Source organism: Lytechinus variegatus, chromosome 10 (genome assembly GCF_018143015.1).
Source record: "Lytechinus variegatus isolate NC3 chromosome 10, Lvar_3.0, whole genome shotgun sequence".
Classification (NCBI taxonomy): domain Eukaryota; kingdom Metazoa; phylum Echinodermata; class Echinoidea; order Temnopleuroida; family Toxopneustidae; genus Lytechinus; species Lytechinus variegatus.
The window spans coordinates 35,019,824-35,039,029 of record NC_054749.1 but is presented as its reverse complement, the minus strand read 5'-3'; the positions used below and the strand labels follow the sequence as shown (position 1 = coordinate 35,039,029).

The window sequence follows — 19,206 nt, the reverse complement described above, 5'->3', positions numbered from 1 at the left end:
TTTTGTTACTCTTTAATAAGTATCAGGATACTCAATTTTATGAATATGTTATAATTATCATCATCTTAATTCACTGTACCAAAATTATCATCATTGTGATTGCTATTTTACAATTTATAAATTAAAACCTGTTGTAATCGATCTCAAGTAATCACCTTCACATTTATTATTCGGATTTATCTTGATAAGAATATGCTGCTTTTTTCTCAAGATTAAATTTTTGCACACTATGAACGAGCCAGTTACATCCAAATGAGAGAGTTGATGATGTCACTCACTCACTATTTCTTTTGTTTTTCATTGTTTGAATTAGACAATATTTCAATTTTTACGAATTTGACAATTAGGACCTCCTTGTCTGAGGCACAAAATGTTAAAATAATGGAATTCCACGTGTTTAGGGAGGAATGAAACTTCATTTTACATGACAATGACGAGAAAATAACAATATTTCATATTTCATATAATAAAATACAAAAGAAATAGTGAGTGAGTGATGTCATCAACTCTCTCATTTGGATGTAACTGGCTCGTTCATATAACTATTTTGTTGAAAATAAGCAAAACTTTAAAATGCCATAACTTTCTTATTTTACATCCGATTTTGATGAAATTTTCAGTGTTGTGCTTGTTAAATTTTTCTCTTTTTATTCAAATCAAGTTTTTGTTGGGGTGGACTTGTCTTTTAAGGAAAACATTGCTTTAATTACCATATCTATATCCTAACTACCAAGTACGATGTATTTTACATCTTAAATTATCTTTCCATTTCTGCTGTTTTGTCTTTTTTCCATTTATCTATATGCTACAGGCCTGCGCCTGTCATCCAAGCTGTGGGGAGGTTACAAATTGATGCAGAGGTTCGAGGTTCGAGCCATGGTCACGTCTTTCGGATGGTGACATTAAAGGTCGGTTCTGACGTAAATAATCATATCTGTTTGATACACGTCTGAGAAAACTCAAATACACACACACTTTGTGAATTATTTAGGAAGTTAGGTAACTCTATTATTCACAGGTATACATTTTATATATGTGTATCTATAGTAATTATATTATATAGCTCGCTATAAGAGCCCGCATATGAAATGAAAACTAATAATTCAGCATACCTCATCATTGATAATTCTCCATTTCTGTTCAATACTGAGACCGTCCATGTGGAGGATTTGATCTGGTCCACCCTGCATGTTGCTCTGTAAAGACAAAAATATAAGCTTCACATCAAATGCCAGTACACACTAAATACACTGAAAAAAATATTGGGTAAAATTTTAACCAGCACGAGGGTAATTGTGTGTCTAACCAATTTGGGGCAGTATTTTACCCAATGCGTATTGTCCAGTAAGGTTAAAGAAATAAGCAGAAATTACTTTAGAATAGGCAAAATTTTCATCACACTGGATAAACAAAAATGCCTCAAAAGAAATATCCAATGTTGTTTAGACAAATCATTACCCTCATGAAGCATTTTACCCAATATTTGTAGACTACGTCACTTTTCTCCCGAATGAATGACGAGGGTGTTGTTTAAAGAACCATTTTATAATCTTTTTTTTCCTCTTCCTTCTCCCTTTTTGTTTGTTTTTTCAGTCGCCTCTGTCTCATGTAGAACCATAACGATAATCCTGTCAGCCTATATATACAATCCTTAAATTGGCAACATTTCTATTCATTTTTCACACACACATATCAAAATTCAATTCAATTGAATAAAAAAGAACAGTTATATCATGTAAAATCTCAATTTAGATTGCTGTGTTGAGCTTAAAAATGTCAATGAGCACTTGTAAATGATTGGTTAATATTAGTCAACATTTTGCTTTGGGAATACATTTATTTGTTTTTTACCTCGAATTTATCACTTCATTAATTTACGGTCGTAATGCAGGGTTTTAAGGAGCTAAATTGATCCTGCTCAATTTATAACGAGTTCTGATTTCGAAAAATACTTTTAATACCCCCTCTCTAGGCCTACATATTCTCTCTGGAGTCATTTTATATAAGAAAAAATGTGACATCTTTCATTGTATTCAGAACATCAAAAATACCATGTAGATTATAGAACTCATTCTTTACCGCGAAGACAACCTGTGGACATTATGAATACTCTGTACAGCACACACTGTTCCCTTATAGCCTTGACCATAATATATACGCGATACATTTTTCAAATTTAATTAAGGGTGTTCTCAAGTGATTACACACGGCGACAAAATCGACCAGACGGCTGAGAGGAGGACACGAGTCTTTGTTAGACTTACTCACCAGCCTTTTCTCTGAATGTTATAAGCCAAGTATTCTTTATCAACAATTAAACTTCTCACTTCTATGTACTTTCCAAAATTAAGAAACAGATGATGATGATGATTATGATGATGATGATGGTGGTGGTGGTGGTGATGATGATGGTGGTGGTGTTGGTGGTGGTGATGATGATGATGATAATGATGATGATGATGATGATGATGATGATGATGGTGATGATAGTGTTAATGACTTTCTCTTAGCGTTTGGCGAACAAAGTTTACGTTGATAAGATATTCAGGCTTTCAGTAAAAGGTCTATTTACCTCAGAAGCAACTACGTCACGTAGGTACTATCAGATAACGCTGCAAACCTCTTTCTCATTGCATCTTCTTCGAATAAACTCGCTAATATCATTAAAGAGATACGATTTCAACTCGCATTTTGCTACTAGATAGATTTCAAAGTGTAATAAACCGACGTGCAAATAATAAATGTAATTATGTTTGAGAAAAGAAATCATCTAATACCATGAAAGAACTTAAAAAAAAATCTTTGCCGGGTATAATGCGAACCGACTACCGAATGAACGTTAAAAGGCACATAGCCTATGATTCAGCCATGCTCATTGACGACCTTATAGACCCAAGACCTATTAACGAGCTGATCCGAGACCGAACAAAACAAAACAGAGGAAACGAGTTACGTCGACCGATGTGACATGGTTTCCTCCAGAGTTCGATCTCATAATGTACATACACTCTAAAAAAATGGTCAAAATGATGTGTCCGACCGATAAAATTTGTTGGACACAGCCGTGAGAACGGTCGTATTGACCAATCCTTTGTAGGTCAGTAACATGACATTCGAGAATCAATCGTGAGAGAAGAAAGAAGAACCTTTTAAATACATTAAATTCTATCATTTCTATGTCTATAGAATAAAGAATTAATGAAAGTCTTATGTCTGAAATCTATCCAATCAAAATCTAGGGAATTACAATTATTTATGTACAGATCGTTCCTATATAATGTATTACATATATTTTTTTACCCTTCCCCATGTCCCCAGCTGGTGTGTATGCAATGCGATCAACCATACTTTTAACTATTGTAGAAATCGATAAAATCAGTGAAATATCCCTAGCAACCCTGGTTCTCATAACTTTAAAGGTCAGGTCCACCCTGAAATTAAAGTTCATATGGACAACTTTAATACTGAAAATCTCGTTGTAATTTGATGTAAAAAGTGTTGTTTTTACTGTATATTTCCCATAAGAACCTTTATTATGTATAACATTAGTGATTTATTTATTTATTTATTCATGCATTTATTTATCGATTTATCTATTTATTTATTCACTTATTCATTCATTAATTTATTCATTTATTCATTTATTTATTCATTCATTTTATAAATGAATAAATAACAGAAAATGGCACTGCATTATCCTACTGTAAAACACAGTAGGTGATATCATTGCGAGAGAGTTCTTTTACTTAAATGCCACCGATAACAATAATCGCGACCAAGTGTACTTTAACATAATTTATTGTTTAATAAATTGAAACATCGGCTTAGCATAATTAGGTCCCTTCATAAGAAATAAGAATAAAATCAGATTTGTTAATCGTACTGTATTTGTGTGGTTGACTTTTTTTTCAATAGTAGCTACATGCTTTATCTTTCCTCGCATAGCGACACGGTGTAATTACAATTGTCATGAATACCATATACAATGATAAAATTACATGTATAGGTAGCGGCTATGCGGAAGGCATACAAAATTATCTCCGTTAATCCTTGAAATTTGCATGTTAGAAAATGGCGCCCAGCAGGCAGATACATGGATTGAACCAACATGATCAACTCGAGTTCCGATGCGGTTGATGCGAGAAAAAAACATATTTTGTGACGTGATTAAAAATTTAGGGGAATTATAAGATGAGATAGGTAGCAGTGTTATGAATAAAGATAGAACAGATTGGGAGAGAGGCGGGATGGATATTAAAGGCTAAGTCCACCCCCAACAAAAAGTTGATTTGAATAAAAAGAGAAAAATCCAACAAGCATAACACTGAAATTTTCATCGAAATCGGATGTAAAATAAGTTTTGGGTAATTTCACTAAACAGTTATATGGTCTGTATGCAAATGAGGAGACTGATGACATCATCCACTTACTATTTCTTTTGTATCTAATCAAATGAAATATTCTAATTTTCTCCTCATTGTCAATAATTGAAACAATGAATAATTCCTCCCTGAACATGTGGAATTAGCATTGTTTGATTAATACTATATGGTTTAGTCAAGTTGATTGTCAAATCTGTAGAAAATGAAATATTGTTTAATTCAAACAAAGAAAAACAAAAGAAAAAAGAATGAGGGACATCATCGACTGTCTCATTTGCATGTCACCGAGTTGTGCATTTCACTGTTTTGTGAAAAATAAGGGAAACTTTTAGACGCTATAACTTTCTTATTTTACATCCGAATTTGATGAAATTTTCAGTGTATGCTAGTTTAATTTTCTCTATCTATTCAAATCAACATTTTTTCTGGGGTGAACTTGACCTTTAAAGAACGGAGATAGAATTGAGAAAGAGAGTGAGAGAGGGGGATGGGAGGGAGGGGGAGAGGGCGCAGGGAGGGGAGAGAGGGGGGGGGAGAGGAGGGGAGGGAAATATTTTATGATGATAATGTAGGCCTATATAGACATGATAAATGGGAGAAACACAAACCACCAACCAGTGGCGTAAATGAGGCAAGCATTTTGGAGGCCAGACATGGCGAACGGCAAATTTTCGATACAAAAACGCTTCTACAGAGCTAAGCGAGCGAGCACAAATGCTGATCTTTTCAATACAGAAAGTCAAACTTCGTGATATAATTTGACAGAATATAATATCATATTACACCAACTTTCCTTCCCTTTTCTCGGAGATACATGGACCCTAAGTCTTATATTGTTGAAATTAGAAACATTAGCCTACCTATACTGACAGATTTGTATTGATTTTCTATAAAAACACAATTTGGTAAATACATGAAATATAATCATGCAACATCGAAGTTTTTTTGGGGTGTTTTTTTTTGCTCACTCTGTCTGGCTATACACGTAAACATGAAAAAGGACGTTTTAATAGTGTAGAGGTTTCACGGTATACCAAGTAACGTTCTTGGGCAAGTGTTGGTCCTGAAAAGGAACACCTGAACTCGACGTTTCGACAAGTGTGTTCTCCTGAAGGACAAGAACACACTTGTCGAAACGTCGAGTTCACATGTTCCTTGTCAGGACCAACACTAGCCCAAGAAAGATACTTGGTATACCGTGAAACCTACTACACTATTCTTCATCGCCATGGAAACCTTCAGATTTTATATAAAAAGAGGTTATTAGGTGATTAGACAAATGACATATTTTTGGTGTTTTTCTTCTTAAAGGGGAAGTTCACCCTGACAAAAAGTTTATTGTAAAAATAGCAGAAAAAATAATAAAAAATATTGCCGAAGGTTTGAGAAAAATTCATCATGTAATTAAAATGTTATTAAAATTTCAGTTATTTTGATTTGTGACGTCATATGCGAGCAGAATTCCTACACTAGCGAATGGTAAAAAATCAATGAAATTATATATTTTTTTAAAATTGAAAATGGTTTTCACTGTACATTTTGTATATCAATAGACAAATCATTTCACACCCGACCATGAAAAGAAAACAAAATTAAGTCATCAGGAACCATACAAAATTTGAAATTCATGCATTTTATATTACATAACACATGGGGCAGCTGCTCGTTTATGACGTCACAAATCCAAAACTTTGAACTCTAATAACTTTCTTACTCTTTAACGGATTTTCCTCAAACCTTCACCAATATTTTTTACTATTTTTTCTGCTATTTTTACAACAAAGTTTTCTTCAGGGTGAACTTCCCTTTAAGTCTTTAAATTAGACTACTATAACGTTAAACATGTTAAAGAGGAGTTGAGGGGAAATTCTAAATACCTGTTAAATGAATCTTAACTGTATTAATCTACACTATCTTCCCTTAATACAACATGTAGAAATACCAATCCACCACTTAATTCGCTTTATTAGTGCTTACATTTAGACAAACGACCCTCTGTGGGAAATTAATTGCTTTAATAGGATCCCGAGTGTATAGCAAATTGATCAATGTATATAAAACAAAGCTTGCTTTGTTGATTAATGAATTGGTATTAAAAATAGCGCGTCGGTAATAGAGCCATGGTATGTGCAAACCTGTACGATTAACCTTAAAAGCTATTAAGCCATAGGACAATGTAAAGTTGTTGTTGGCTATTCTGGGATAACAATTTTATATTTTCTTTAAAAAATAGCAAACATTTGGATATCATCAGCTAAAGCACTAAACTTATATAAAATAGTTCTTTTTTTACTCAGAATGCATCGAGATATTCATGTATGGGGCGATTCCATGCTAGGAAAATCAGCCATTTTCACATTTTTCAACCTGCTGTCCAAACGAACGAAGAACTTCAATTTGCTTTGTGGTAATATCCCGGGGTAATATGAAAGTTCTACTAGGTAAACATGCAAACACTGACAACCAACAAAAATATGTTGTCCATAGGTGAATTAGAGCTTAAAATGTTGCGTGTCGCACGGGACATTTCTGCGTCAATTTACCCATAATCAATTTTTTGTGTGTTGGTTATTAGTTTTTCACATGACTACCCTCTATAGCTTTATCATTGACAAAAAAAGAATATTTCATTGCTCAAGCATTTGGCTATTAAAGTAGAAATCGTTGTCAAAATGTCATGTACGACAAGTAGTCGCCCAAAGACCTATAGGCCTGTAATCTGAACATACGTGCTCAACAATTAATATAATCATTAGGCCTATATTTCCACCATACTCTTTAACGATTCCAGAATATATTCATCATCATCAGTCTGCAATTATTTTGAAGAGCATCATGATTCAAATAAGCTTCAAAGTGACCCCGTTTAAATCTTAACAAAATTATACATTATGTCTTGTATTTTTTATGAAAAGGAATATCAAGAATAATCATTAAGGACATTATTTAAGGAGACATTTAATATTTCGTTGTTATGTATTTGTTAAAATATAAACTCACATTGTTAGTCTTCGGACTTTCTGATGAGTATTGTTTAAAAAAACCGAATCGAATTTGAATTTGATTACTGATTTGATATTTTATTATAAGTATAGTTGCATTAGCTGTGTCGTTTTCCCCTGCCTCATCTCTTTCTTTTCTTTTAATCCCAAGTATAAACCATAAACAGAACACAGTTCGCTTAGAAACACAAGTAGTAAGCGCCTTATAGATGTAATGTATTATAATTTAAATAATTATGTAAAACCTCATCATTCGAACAATGTTTATAGACAATAGACTAAATAAGAATCTCAATAGATTGTTGTTGGGGAAACTTCCGTGTCTAATCTAAGACAACGATTACTTATTTGTATTTTCTTAATAAAGAGATCCATCTGATCCTACATGTCCTACCTAACCGCAATCTTCGAGATTAATATCGTAACTATGATAAGATTTCTTTCCGGCACGATAATGCAAGATATAAATATATTTTATTTGGTATAGCCTAACCGATTTGATTTATTTCAGTGCATCCAAAGGAAATTTATCAGGTCTTTTTCAAAGATATTGCATCGCTGGAATACGTCAACATCGTTATTCGGCGGATGATTTTAATAAAATAGCTAAAATTTTTACCAAAATTAAAACAAAATTAAAGATAAATTGCAATTTTGCTTTTTGCTCTGTTATTATGGGATATTGAGGATTATAACGGCAGTCCATCTTACAAAGTACAATAAAATAAGCATATACTTACTCTGCTTCTAGATTTAAACATGGCGCCTTTTACTTCGATTCTAAATCAGGTTGATCAAAAGTGATAATCAGAAAATAACTTCCTAGAGTGGCACATCACAATATCAAGACAGGTCAATATAATATAGTGATAGCTAGAGGAGACTATGCAGAGAACAAACTTCTACAATGTCATATGTTTTTCTCCACAAAATAGTTCAGGATGGTCCGTGCTGTACTGCAGAACAGCGATACCTTTATTCTCAAAATATGACACATTTGCGCTCAAAATGATAGTAAAGCAACTCCTTGTAATTTAGGTCCTTCATCTTATCTTCTCGAGATAGCATAGCATCATAGCCGAGAAAATCGTTACAGGACTTATATGTATTGCGATGTCGTTGTACTCATGGCAGATACTGAGATGCTTTCTCCTTTGCTACCTGATTTGATGGGATCTAATATGATAAAAGACAGTGCACCGCTCCGCGATAATGTGCGTCCGTCGTATAAGATATCCTTTTTGAAACATCAGAGTTTTTACTCGACCAAAATGCAGGAGATTGAACAGTCCGTGGTCACTCCGTTTCAAGAAATGATGCGTGGTTATGCATGCTCTAAAGGACATAGTCGGGAGAGAAAACTATTCATTGTTAATGCCACAGTGGGCAATTATAGGCTCAGAAGACTAGTGTTAAACTATAACCGTTAAATATTCTAATCACATATCAATGAAGATAATTATTGGTTTGAAGTACTCTCGTTAATTGACATTGAATTCACAAATTAATTTTGACGGTGAAGGGAGCTCTCTATACTGCGTGCCGATTTGGCAATTTAATTTCATTATCATATCACTATTGCACTGAGTATAAACTTCTGTCCATCGTCTTTTATTTAATATTAATAGATTGTCAGAAGTTAACTTCGGAATAATAGCGCGTCATGCAAGTTAGTTGAACACGTTCTTGATTTGGAATAAGGAGACAGAAACATATTACATTTTCATTCATTAGTTATTAATGTTTTTTCAATGTTCTATTTTTTATGTTAAAATAACTACTTTAGAATAATTGTTTTAAATATAATAATCCGTTAAGTTTTATTCGTAAGCACTAATTTCACCTTTATAAATTATGAAGACGGTACTACAGAAAGCCAACGGTGCACCTGCTGTCTTGACAAAATAATGTTGGTACCTTTTTTCTTAAGCCTTGTACAATATTAATCATTACAAACAATTCAGGATTAACACTTTCTGAGATTTCGACCTGTGAACAGAATGCGGGCAAAACTTATGAGCGTTTTCTATCTTGGCGAATCTGCTGCTTTCCGCCATACTTTCGTCTAAGCATGGACATATTAAGTACATTTTAAAACGAAATAAAGTCGTGTGATAGTCATGCTATTGACTGCGTACGTGACGTATCGATACTTTCGATAGTTCATCCACTGTGATTTGATCGTGTAAGAGTACATTCGAGGACTCTTGATTTGTTCACAATGAAGTCACATAATCTTCACACGTTGCATTTCTACAAGACGTGATCAATGATTCACGTTGTAATCCCGTCCATATCTTCCTATTTACCATTTTAAGACTATTAAGTCACCTATTTGTAACTATGCAATGTCGTACGTCCGAGGACGGAGATGAAAAATCTATCGTGATGTTGTATTGCTCAATCCGATTAAAGAGACATTCCCTTGTTGATGACAATTAAAGATGACACATTTTTTGACAAATGATTTGTGACAGAAAAAGAAGTCATGAAAATCAGGCCATCCATTAAAATGGAACATGTTCCGGTGTAAAGGTATCGCCTTGATTTGCTTGGACGCCAAGCAAAGAGTATTATCAGCACTTACTAGACCACCTTCAAGATTTCTCACATAATGTTGTGAGATTGTTTGCCGCTGAAATACATTAACCTACATTGAAATACAACATCGACCAATATCCACTGAATCAAAATGATATAACCATAAAATGATATAACCACTCTCTGACTATATTACATTTCCGGGCTCAAGTCGCAAAAAAAAATCCTATCTATATGCCGAACACCCACAAAGCCGCCACTTTTATAAAGGAAAGAGACAAAACATATCCGAGAAAATGTAATAACCAAGAATACGCCGCGAGATTTGCTTTTTGGCATGAGTTGAGGTTGTGAGTGTGCACTTGGTGCTAACTACGACATATCAGTGTCGACGTGAGAGGGAGCTGATTTAATTTGTCTAGTCAATATGAGTTTGTTGACATAAATCCTTTGATTTCTCTGTTTACCTATCCTGTGGGATTTACTCTCACCTTTCTTCCATTTTTGTTTAACCTTTCCGGTCTTATTTTTTTAGATTCTTCTTTCTGCCCCGATTCAAGCACACACATTGGATGTTTGATTTCAAAGTTCATGAATGCTAACGTCTATTCGAATCATTACAGCCATCATTATAATAGTTTGTCTTCGGACACAACGCGAAAGTGAATTACAAGGTGGAAATCGCACTTCAATAGCAGAATAAAACAAATAAATGAGTCAGACTGCTCCGAGAAATCAGGTCAATGTGATGTAAATAATAACTGGTCTATAAAGTTTGTTCTATTTACTATTTGTCATCAAGCCACGCCCATAACCCCAAATCGACCACCACCACTACCACTACCAGTTTAATAACTCCCTTAATCTGCCCCTCCCATAACATGGTAGCGAGACACGCCCACTCTTTATTGTTATAGTCATAGTATGGGTATTTCCTCACCGCAGAGTATTGTGACGTCACCTGTCAAACAATCAAGAAAATAAACAGAATGTATATGCGTGTAAATTGATTCAATACACCTCCGCTCACGTATTTGTCATGGAAATTTAGTCATGGGTAATACATCTACACACCTAAGCAGTAGGCCCATCAGACCGTGGGGGTTGGAAGAAACCATATTTTAATAGCATTGTGATGATAACAACTCTAACTTATACCTTGGTCACATTTGTTCTAAGGCGGTCGTAAGGCGAGTCGAAAACAGCCGTTTTAACTTTTTTGACCAGCTACACATAAATGGTTTGTATAAAAATGAATAAAACGACTGTTTTCGACTCGCCGTACGGCCGCCGTAGAGCAAATGTGACCAAGGTATTAGGGAATTCAACAAAAGTTATTATTAAGCGTCTGTATTTTTGTTTAATATTGTGCGCAAAATAATCATGGTAAAATGGGAAATATTTTTGTAATTTGCAAAATATTATTAACGCTTTCTACCACTTGGTTATTGATTCAACGAGATCTTGAACAGCCGCGTGTGCTTTTCCGTATCCAGATTTGCGATTTTGCATGCTTTGAATGCACTGTTTTTCATTACGACGCGTGGCGACGTTTGGACTGTTATAACTATTTTGCAAATGGAAGAAAAAAAATCAAGTTAAAAGGGTACTATATTGTCTTCTGATGAGTCGAATCAAATACTAGCGAGAGAATGACATGCACGAATCCGTAATAAATTGAGGAATATTGAAGTCTTTTCATTCCATTCGACTGTCTCGGCTGAGAGGTGAAGTTAAGGTCAGAAAAGCATTATTGTCAATGATATCTCCGCGAGACAAGAATGACAGTATTCATGTTTATTATGACGTCAGATTACGTGGCAGCTACGGACATAATGGCAGTTTCGGAAAAAAACAAATACATTCATATTTGATTACTTTCTTGGGGATTTTTACTCATCTTTGGTATTATGTTATCATGTTCTAACTTGAATTATAATTATCTATCAATGAAGATGAAACTATTATCAAATGAAAATTCTTTGAACCATCGCGCCTCAAGGCCCCGAACTATAATTGATTTTTAATAGTTTTTAAATTCCTTCATTATAGATATAGACTCTATATATATAAATCTCGTTTAGGACAGTTGTTTTCGGAAAATTTTTTTTTGGCAAACCGACTTGTATTTAAAAAGGGAGCCGAGTCACCATCATGAAACATGAAACTACCGAGCTAAACGTTTCTGACACAACTTTTTGTGCAAACTTTATACCATTAATGATTATGTATTGACCTATATAGAGAAAGCATTTCGAACCCGAACACAGAATTCCCATAACAAGTCCAATTCCATGATGCATGATTTCTCTGCTAGCCCCTTTGATGTTACAGAATTATACAACAATCCCTGGTAAATTAAAGTTATCTTAACAATGTAGTGCAAGTTAGAGACAACATGAGCTACATCAATATTATTTTTATTTCCCTCGAAACCATACTACTATACTACTACTACTACTACTACTACTACTACTACTAATAATAATAATAATAATAATAATAATAATAATAATAATAATAATAATAATAATAATAATAATACTACTAATAATAATAATGATAATAATAATAATAATACTAATAGCGGCGTTAATGGGGCGTATGGCAATGTGGGATTACATTTCTTTCGTCATGCGTAGTGTTAGCCGGACATTTTTTTATATTAGAAGACAAAAAAGAGAGTAACACAAACGCCGATATATATTCATGTGCTTGTAGATCTATCATGCATAAATCGAAATAGGTGTTAGCATTTTAGGATGATAAACGAATACAAATCCGTCATCGATCTTCATGAAAACAAAGACACGCATCATGCGCATTGAATCAAACCACTAATCAATAGATTCCACTGACCAAGGTCATGTTATTACCAATTAATAAGGAAGTATAATGGGCGAGGTTAATAACAGACGATATGTGAAGAGTTCATGAACACACAGTGAATAACAATATTTTTTTTCTTTCCAAAGTGATAAAGATTGAAATGATTTACCGATTTATTCATGCACCGAATGTTATTTTTATTTTCAGTATAGTATATTAAAAGCAAAATGTGTTTGTTATTACTATTTTAGACAGAACTGTAAGAAGGGGTATCCTCCAGAACTTAACTAGCTCTTGGAAATCAAACATCGGGGATAGAAAGTTTTCTGTGATGTGTCTGCCTCCTGAACATGTGGGTAATTTTTTCACATATAATCTTGGGTTTGGGTCTCATCTATCCAATGAAAGTAAAAGTTTTGTCGGAATGAGTGAGCACTGTCCATTTTTGTAAAGCTTGCAGAAATCTGTTTGCGCAGAAATGCTCGCTTTCATGCTGTGTCAAGGGGAAAGGGCAAAATCAAACTTACCCTACGAAAGATTTATCATACATTTCCTTTGCACTTTCAGTCAATTGAAATAAAACGGATATAGTCAAGCATTTTTGTAACAATTTGCCACCCAAATTGAAATTTCAACAATTAGTATGCACAACCTTTACCCTATTTATGCCAGCTGGATCTGAGGACATAACTGAATCTGGACAAAAGTTTATATCAGACATCTCCAGCATTTTTTCCACTGATTTTTTATCATTGAAAGTGGGTTTACATTTCATTTTTAATTTAGTACTTGTTTCTTCACATTTTTCCCAAGCTTAGCAATGATTAACAAAATAAAAAATCAAGCTTAAGCCATTCCATGTAAATCACAGCTCAGTGTAAAGCAAATTTCGTCACGATGGCCTCGGTGTGTGGGGGAGTGGGGTGGGACGAAATGCACTCTTCGAAGTGTTTTGGGCAAGGAAACAGTCAAACAAGGTAGAAGATATCTTCAAATCAATTTTACTAGCTAAATTCCATGTGTTCTTCATGATTAAGGTCTACTTTTATTCGCATAACTATTTCAAAGTTCTGCGCAAATCATTTTCACTAACTTTTCAAAAGTTAGTGGTGCTCACTCAAGCGGAAATATTTTTCGACAGTTATAACGTCATTTGCTTTAATGGATCTGTACCAATGTTAAAATGTGGAAAAATCTTCAGGATATTACAAATGCATAATTTTACAGGATTTTGTCAAAGTGTAAACTTTTTTTGATACGCACTGTACAATGAGACATCCATTATCATCACAGTATATTTTCATAAACGGTATGATTCAGAATTTCAGATTGGGATGGTTTGGGTGGACCAACAGCAAGAATACAAAGTCCGGATAAACGAATTACGTTATCAAAATGAACGATGTGCATCACACTTAATTGAGGTATATATCTACCTCCGTGCACGGATATACCATGGAAATGTGAGTTATATACCAATGTGATATTTGATTGAGAACTGGCTCTATATTTGGAGAGCACCCCAGTGCTTATTGCTTAACCTCTGATGTAAACAATGCATCCCCAATTCCCTTTCTCCCTTCACAAACATCTGCCCTAAAGATAAGAATGTATACACAGAATTGTAAGGGAGTCTCCCAGCGTGCAAAGAAGCATGTAAATACAAAGTAACCTTCGTTTTCCTATCTCTGGATTAAACGTCGAAAGCGGCTCAATATTTTTGCTTGTCATCGTATGATATCTAAGAATACATAATAGCAAGGGCGGCGAGTGGGTTTTGATTACCGACATGATGACCTATATGGTGACAGGGTATTTTTCTTCTCAATTGAATAACAGGGATTTAATAGAGTTGCAAGACCATGAAGATTAATAAGCTCTATTTTTATGCTCTTCTTTCTTCTTTGCCCTTACGTGAAAAGTCTCAGGGGCGGTCGACGGTCGACCCCCCCCCCACACCTGTGGAGCTGTTATCGGATAAAAACAAATGCGCGAGTTTTCGATCATCCCAAGCTGTTTAGCTAAACAAAGGTACAAAATAATATTCCACCTTCCCTTCTGCAAATGCGCTTTCCCTTTTGTATGCTTTTAAACCCCCACCAAAAAACCCTGATACTTAACTTTATCTCATTTTTTCCTCTTTCACGTTCTTTCACCTCTGGCTCTGTTGTTGCACTGCACGTGCTTTATCAGATACCTTGTCTCAAGTCGTAAAATCATTACTAATGTTTTCTCATTACATCTGCGGAATATGCCAGGTCGGCTTTGTTTCCATTTTACATCAAAGAGGGAAGTCCCCTGATTATCTTTTTAAAAAAAAAAGAAAAATAGGAGAAAAAGTTTATGGGGGTTTAAATAAAAACCTATCACAGAATAACGGAGTTTTGGATTAAAAAAATATATATATAAATGACGTCACAGAGGAGCAGCTCCTTCGTATACCATGTGATGTTTATTCCCAAAACTGCCCTTCTTTCAAAACACTGAAGAGTGATTTTATCGTGCGATGGAGTTATCATCAGACATATCATTTCTTACCCTCGACTATAAGAAAGATATTTGTATTCATCACATTATGACGTCTGAAATAAAAAAAAAAATAAAAATCAAACAAAAAATCATAACTTTCTTATATTCGTTGATGGATATTCATCAAATTTTCACTAATATATTCAATTATTTTTCTGCTTTTATTAAAACCGACTTATTGCCATGCAGGGCGTTGGGGCGTGCGCCTGTAATCCAAAATGTGGGGAGCTTACACATTGATGCAGAGGTTCGAGGTTCGAGCCCTGGTCACGTCTTTCGGATGGTGACGTAAAAGGTCGGTCCAGACGTAAATAATCATATCTGATTGACACACGTCTGACAAAACTCAAATACACACACACACCATCACACACACACAAACACAGGGTGAACATCCCTTTTAAAACATTCAGTTAAAAGTTAAAAAGTATACATTTCTATAGAGTCTACATGGATACATAATGTCAGATATTTATCAATTTACCTTCAGGCGTGTAAACCGTCGCTCTATAATCTCTGGCCTGGGTTGCGGCCGTATATCTGTTGAATAAAAAAAAGATAACACATAATAAATCAATGAAAGGGGAAAATAACGAATCAATAAGAGAGATTACTCCTTGATTTTGAATAGTCAACAGAAAGAAAATGATTATCATTCTATGAAAATTCCTTCATTAAATCCTTCAGGGAACTTCAATTTTTGTTTTAGATTTGGTGTTAGGACCGCAATCATCTTTTTATAATTGAGATATTTCCCTGTTTGTGGGTGAGGCCTTATTAGCCCAAAGAGGTCGCCTTGATTAGCCACCCAAAACATTTTGGAGTGCAAGATTTGCAAATATATTTATAAACATCAAGAATGCAACCAAGGGATGGTGACTATCAGTATTACAAATCAACGTATCCCCACCCACTCTAGCTCTCCTTATATTAGTAGTAGTAGTAGGGTAGTAGTAGTAGTAGTAGTAGTAGTAGTAGTATATTAGTAGTAGTAGTAGTAGTAGTAGTAGTAGTAGTAGTAGTAGTAGTAGTAGTAGTAGTAGTAGAAGTAGTAGTAGTAGTAGTAGTATAGTAGTAGTAGTAGTAGTAGTAGTAGTAGTAGTAGTAGTAGTAGTAGTAGTAGTAGTAGTAGTAGTAGTAGAAGTAGTAGTAGTAGTAGTAGTATAGTAGTAGTAGTAGTAGTAGTAGTAGTAGTAGTAGTATAGTAGTAGTAGTAGTAGTAGTAGTAGTAGTAGTAGTAGTAGTAGTAGTAGTAGTAGTAGTAGTAGTAGTAGAAAGTAGTAGTAGTAGTAGTAGTATAGTAGTAGTAGTAGTAGTAGTAGTAGTAGTAGTAGTAGTAGTAGTAGTAGTAGTAGTAGTAGTAGTAGTAGTAGTAGTAGTAGTAGTAGTAGTAGGGTAGTAGTATAGTAGTAGTAGTAGCAGTCGTAGTAGTAGAGGCAGAAGTAGTAGTAGTAGTGGATTTGCAAATATATTTATAAACATCAAGAATGCAATCAATGGATGGTGACTATCAGTATTACAAATCAACGTATCCCCACCCACTCTAGCTCTCCTTATACCCCCCCCCCCCCTCCCCTCTTATCACCTCACTCTTTCTCCCTCTGATTCGAAGCATTAATGATTTCAAGCCTAGATTTCGACTATAGAAGATAGCAAGTGACCGTTGCTATACGATTTTACACACGGACGTCTTACTGCATATTGTAGCGTAGTATCTGTGGCGCCTCGATTACACCTGTCCATCAAACACCTGTCGCACACGGTGTACTCGTATTCTACATATAATTACCTCATACTCTTGCCGACAGCAAAGTTTTGAAGACACACGATGATCTATCCGAGGTAAAAACCGATGAACCATGTGCTAATTCAACATTTACCAAAGAATTTGTCCTTCTATTTCCTCCCAAAAAACATTTATCACAGGAGATATACGTCAATACCGTGCATGAAGTAACGTCCATACTACTTGTTCACCACAATGTAAGTCAACAGTCATATCACATGCTCAGATCGGTTGAATTCACTGCCTTTTTCCAGTAGGTTGCATGTACATATGGTCGAAGGCACTTGAATCCATGCACAATGAAAATAGAGACTTTTTAAAAGGGGAAGAGGTAAACAAACAATTCACGCGCTGGATCTATTTTCACATGCCTTTTTTAAGCATTAGATTGACTGGAGTATGCCTCATTAAACAGTTTGTATAGTGTCGCGAGCCAATGTGATATATGTATAGTATAAAACAGGGAATAGAATAAGGAGACCGGTAATTGAGTGAAAGGGAGAGGGAGAGAGAGAGGGAGAAACAGGTAGAGAGAGTGTGGGGTAGAGATAGTGTCACCTGCATGTCGTGGGAGGGGGGGGGGGTGGATAAATATAGGGCCTATATGAATATAAACAGAGGGAAGTGTGAGATAGAGATAGTGAAATATATACATGTACATACATGTAAAGAGGGAGGGAGAAAGAGTGAGAGAGAAAGAAGGGCGCGCCGATTTTAGGTACACTTTCGAATATTTTCCAGACGCATTCGTCGTCGAGCAATAATATATTGTTACATGACTTGTATTGTTACAAGTGAATGGTTAAAATCGGATTAGTTTGAGGGCAATCAGAATGGTTAGAGATTTGCTGTCTCAATAACCTTAAAAGCCGCTACATCATTCTAAAGGGACAGTGTGTAAAACTTGGGTTTTGCATGCCGTCTCTCAAAAAATATACCTATAAGTATACCTTCAAAACATGTAATTCCATAAAGAGAAACATAAAAGATATAGAAAAAGAAGAAGAGGAAGAAGTAGTAGTAGTATTAGTAGTAGTAGCAGTAGTAGTAGTAGTAGCAGTAGTAGTAGTCGTAGTAGTAGTAGTAGTAGTAGTAGTAGCAGTAGCAGTAGTAATAGTAGTAGTATAGTAGTAGAAGCTAGTAGTAGTATAGTAGTAGCCAGTAGTAGTAGTAGTAGTAGTAGTAGTAGTAGTAGTAGTAGTAGTAGTAGTAGTAGTAGTAGTAGTAGTAGTAGTAGTAGTAGTAGTAGTAGTAGTAGTAGTAGTGTAACAGGTCGGAAAATGTATGTACAAAAAGAGAGATATGTTTATGTAAGACTGATTTGTTGAGGAGGTCCATGAAAGCAATGAACTCATCCCTTTCACACAAGAAATACTTCTGAGGAGATCCCTTCAGGGAAGTTCTCCTGGACCTTGTAATAGCTTTCTTGATGGTGGCTTTCTTGACACATGACCAAATGAGAGGAAAATAGACTGACCACCCTCTTGCTTTGGGAGGTCAAGATGATTTAGCTGCATTAATGATCTATTTTTAAGGGATTTGATTGATCTTCAGACTTTTAAAACTATGTATGGGGTGAGTTTTTCATGCTAATGATATTTTAACATTTATTTCAATGCATTTTTTTTACTTTATGAAGAGAAAGGACTTGATTGCATAAGCAGTTCTAGTGGTCAAATACGAGTGTAGAAGTGTTGTAAATTATTTTTATATTGCCGTGATATGTATAATGTAACAAGAAAAATTATTAATGGATCCTTTCTGTGTAATGAATCAGATTGATTGGTATTTGGAATTATTTGGTTGCTTTTTTGTGCTATTTCATGTATTGAAATAATGTAGGAAAAGCCATGGATTACGCATGTCAGGAGTTGTTCTCAGTACCAAGCCTTGTGGTATGAATCTCTGAAACTCATATATGTAATATTTGGAATTGATTATGAAAGAAAAGTACACATAAGTAGAAAATAATTCGTTATATTTGGTATAATTTAAGATATTTATCGAAGTTGTTATATTTATGTTTTTACGGTGGTCGAACCTTCGATCCGTCGACGATGCTATGTAGGTGTCTATCTCATGTGACTCTGTCAATCTGCATGTAGTTTTCTCCTCCCTGAGAACTCACATGTTCAAT

At 34.8% G+C, this 19,206-nt stretch overlaps 1 protein-coding gene across 4 annotated transcripts in view; it reads right to left on the bottom strand.

Annotated features, from left to right (window-relative positions):
* The window catches only part of LOC121422520 (formin-like protein 3), a 52,832-nt gene that overhangs the window by 18,875 nt on the left and 14,751 nt on the right, over positions 1–19,206 (bottom strand). For 2 of the 4 annotated variants that reach the window (XM_041617647.1, XM_041617648.1), the window contains 2 exons: positions 15,768–15,823; positions 1,113–1,196 (listed from right to left, as the gene is read on the bottom strand). In XM_041617647.1, the coding sequence (XP_041473581.1) occupies positions 1,113–1,196; positions 15,768–15,823 (140 nt within the window). Of the gene's footprint in view, positions 1–1,112; positions 1,197–8,124; positions 8,633–15,767; positions 15,824–17,072; positions 17,544–19,206 lie in introns of those variants that run through there. The other 2 variants (XM_041617650.1, XM_041617649.1) reach the window with 2 other exon arrangements.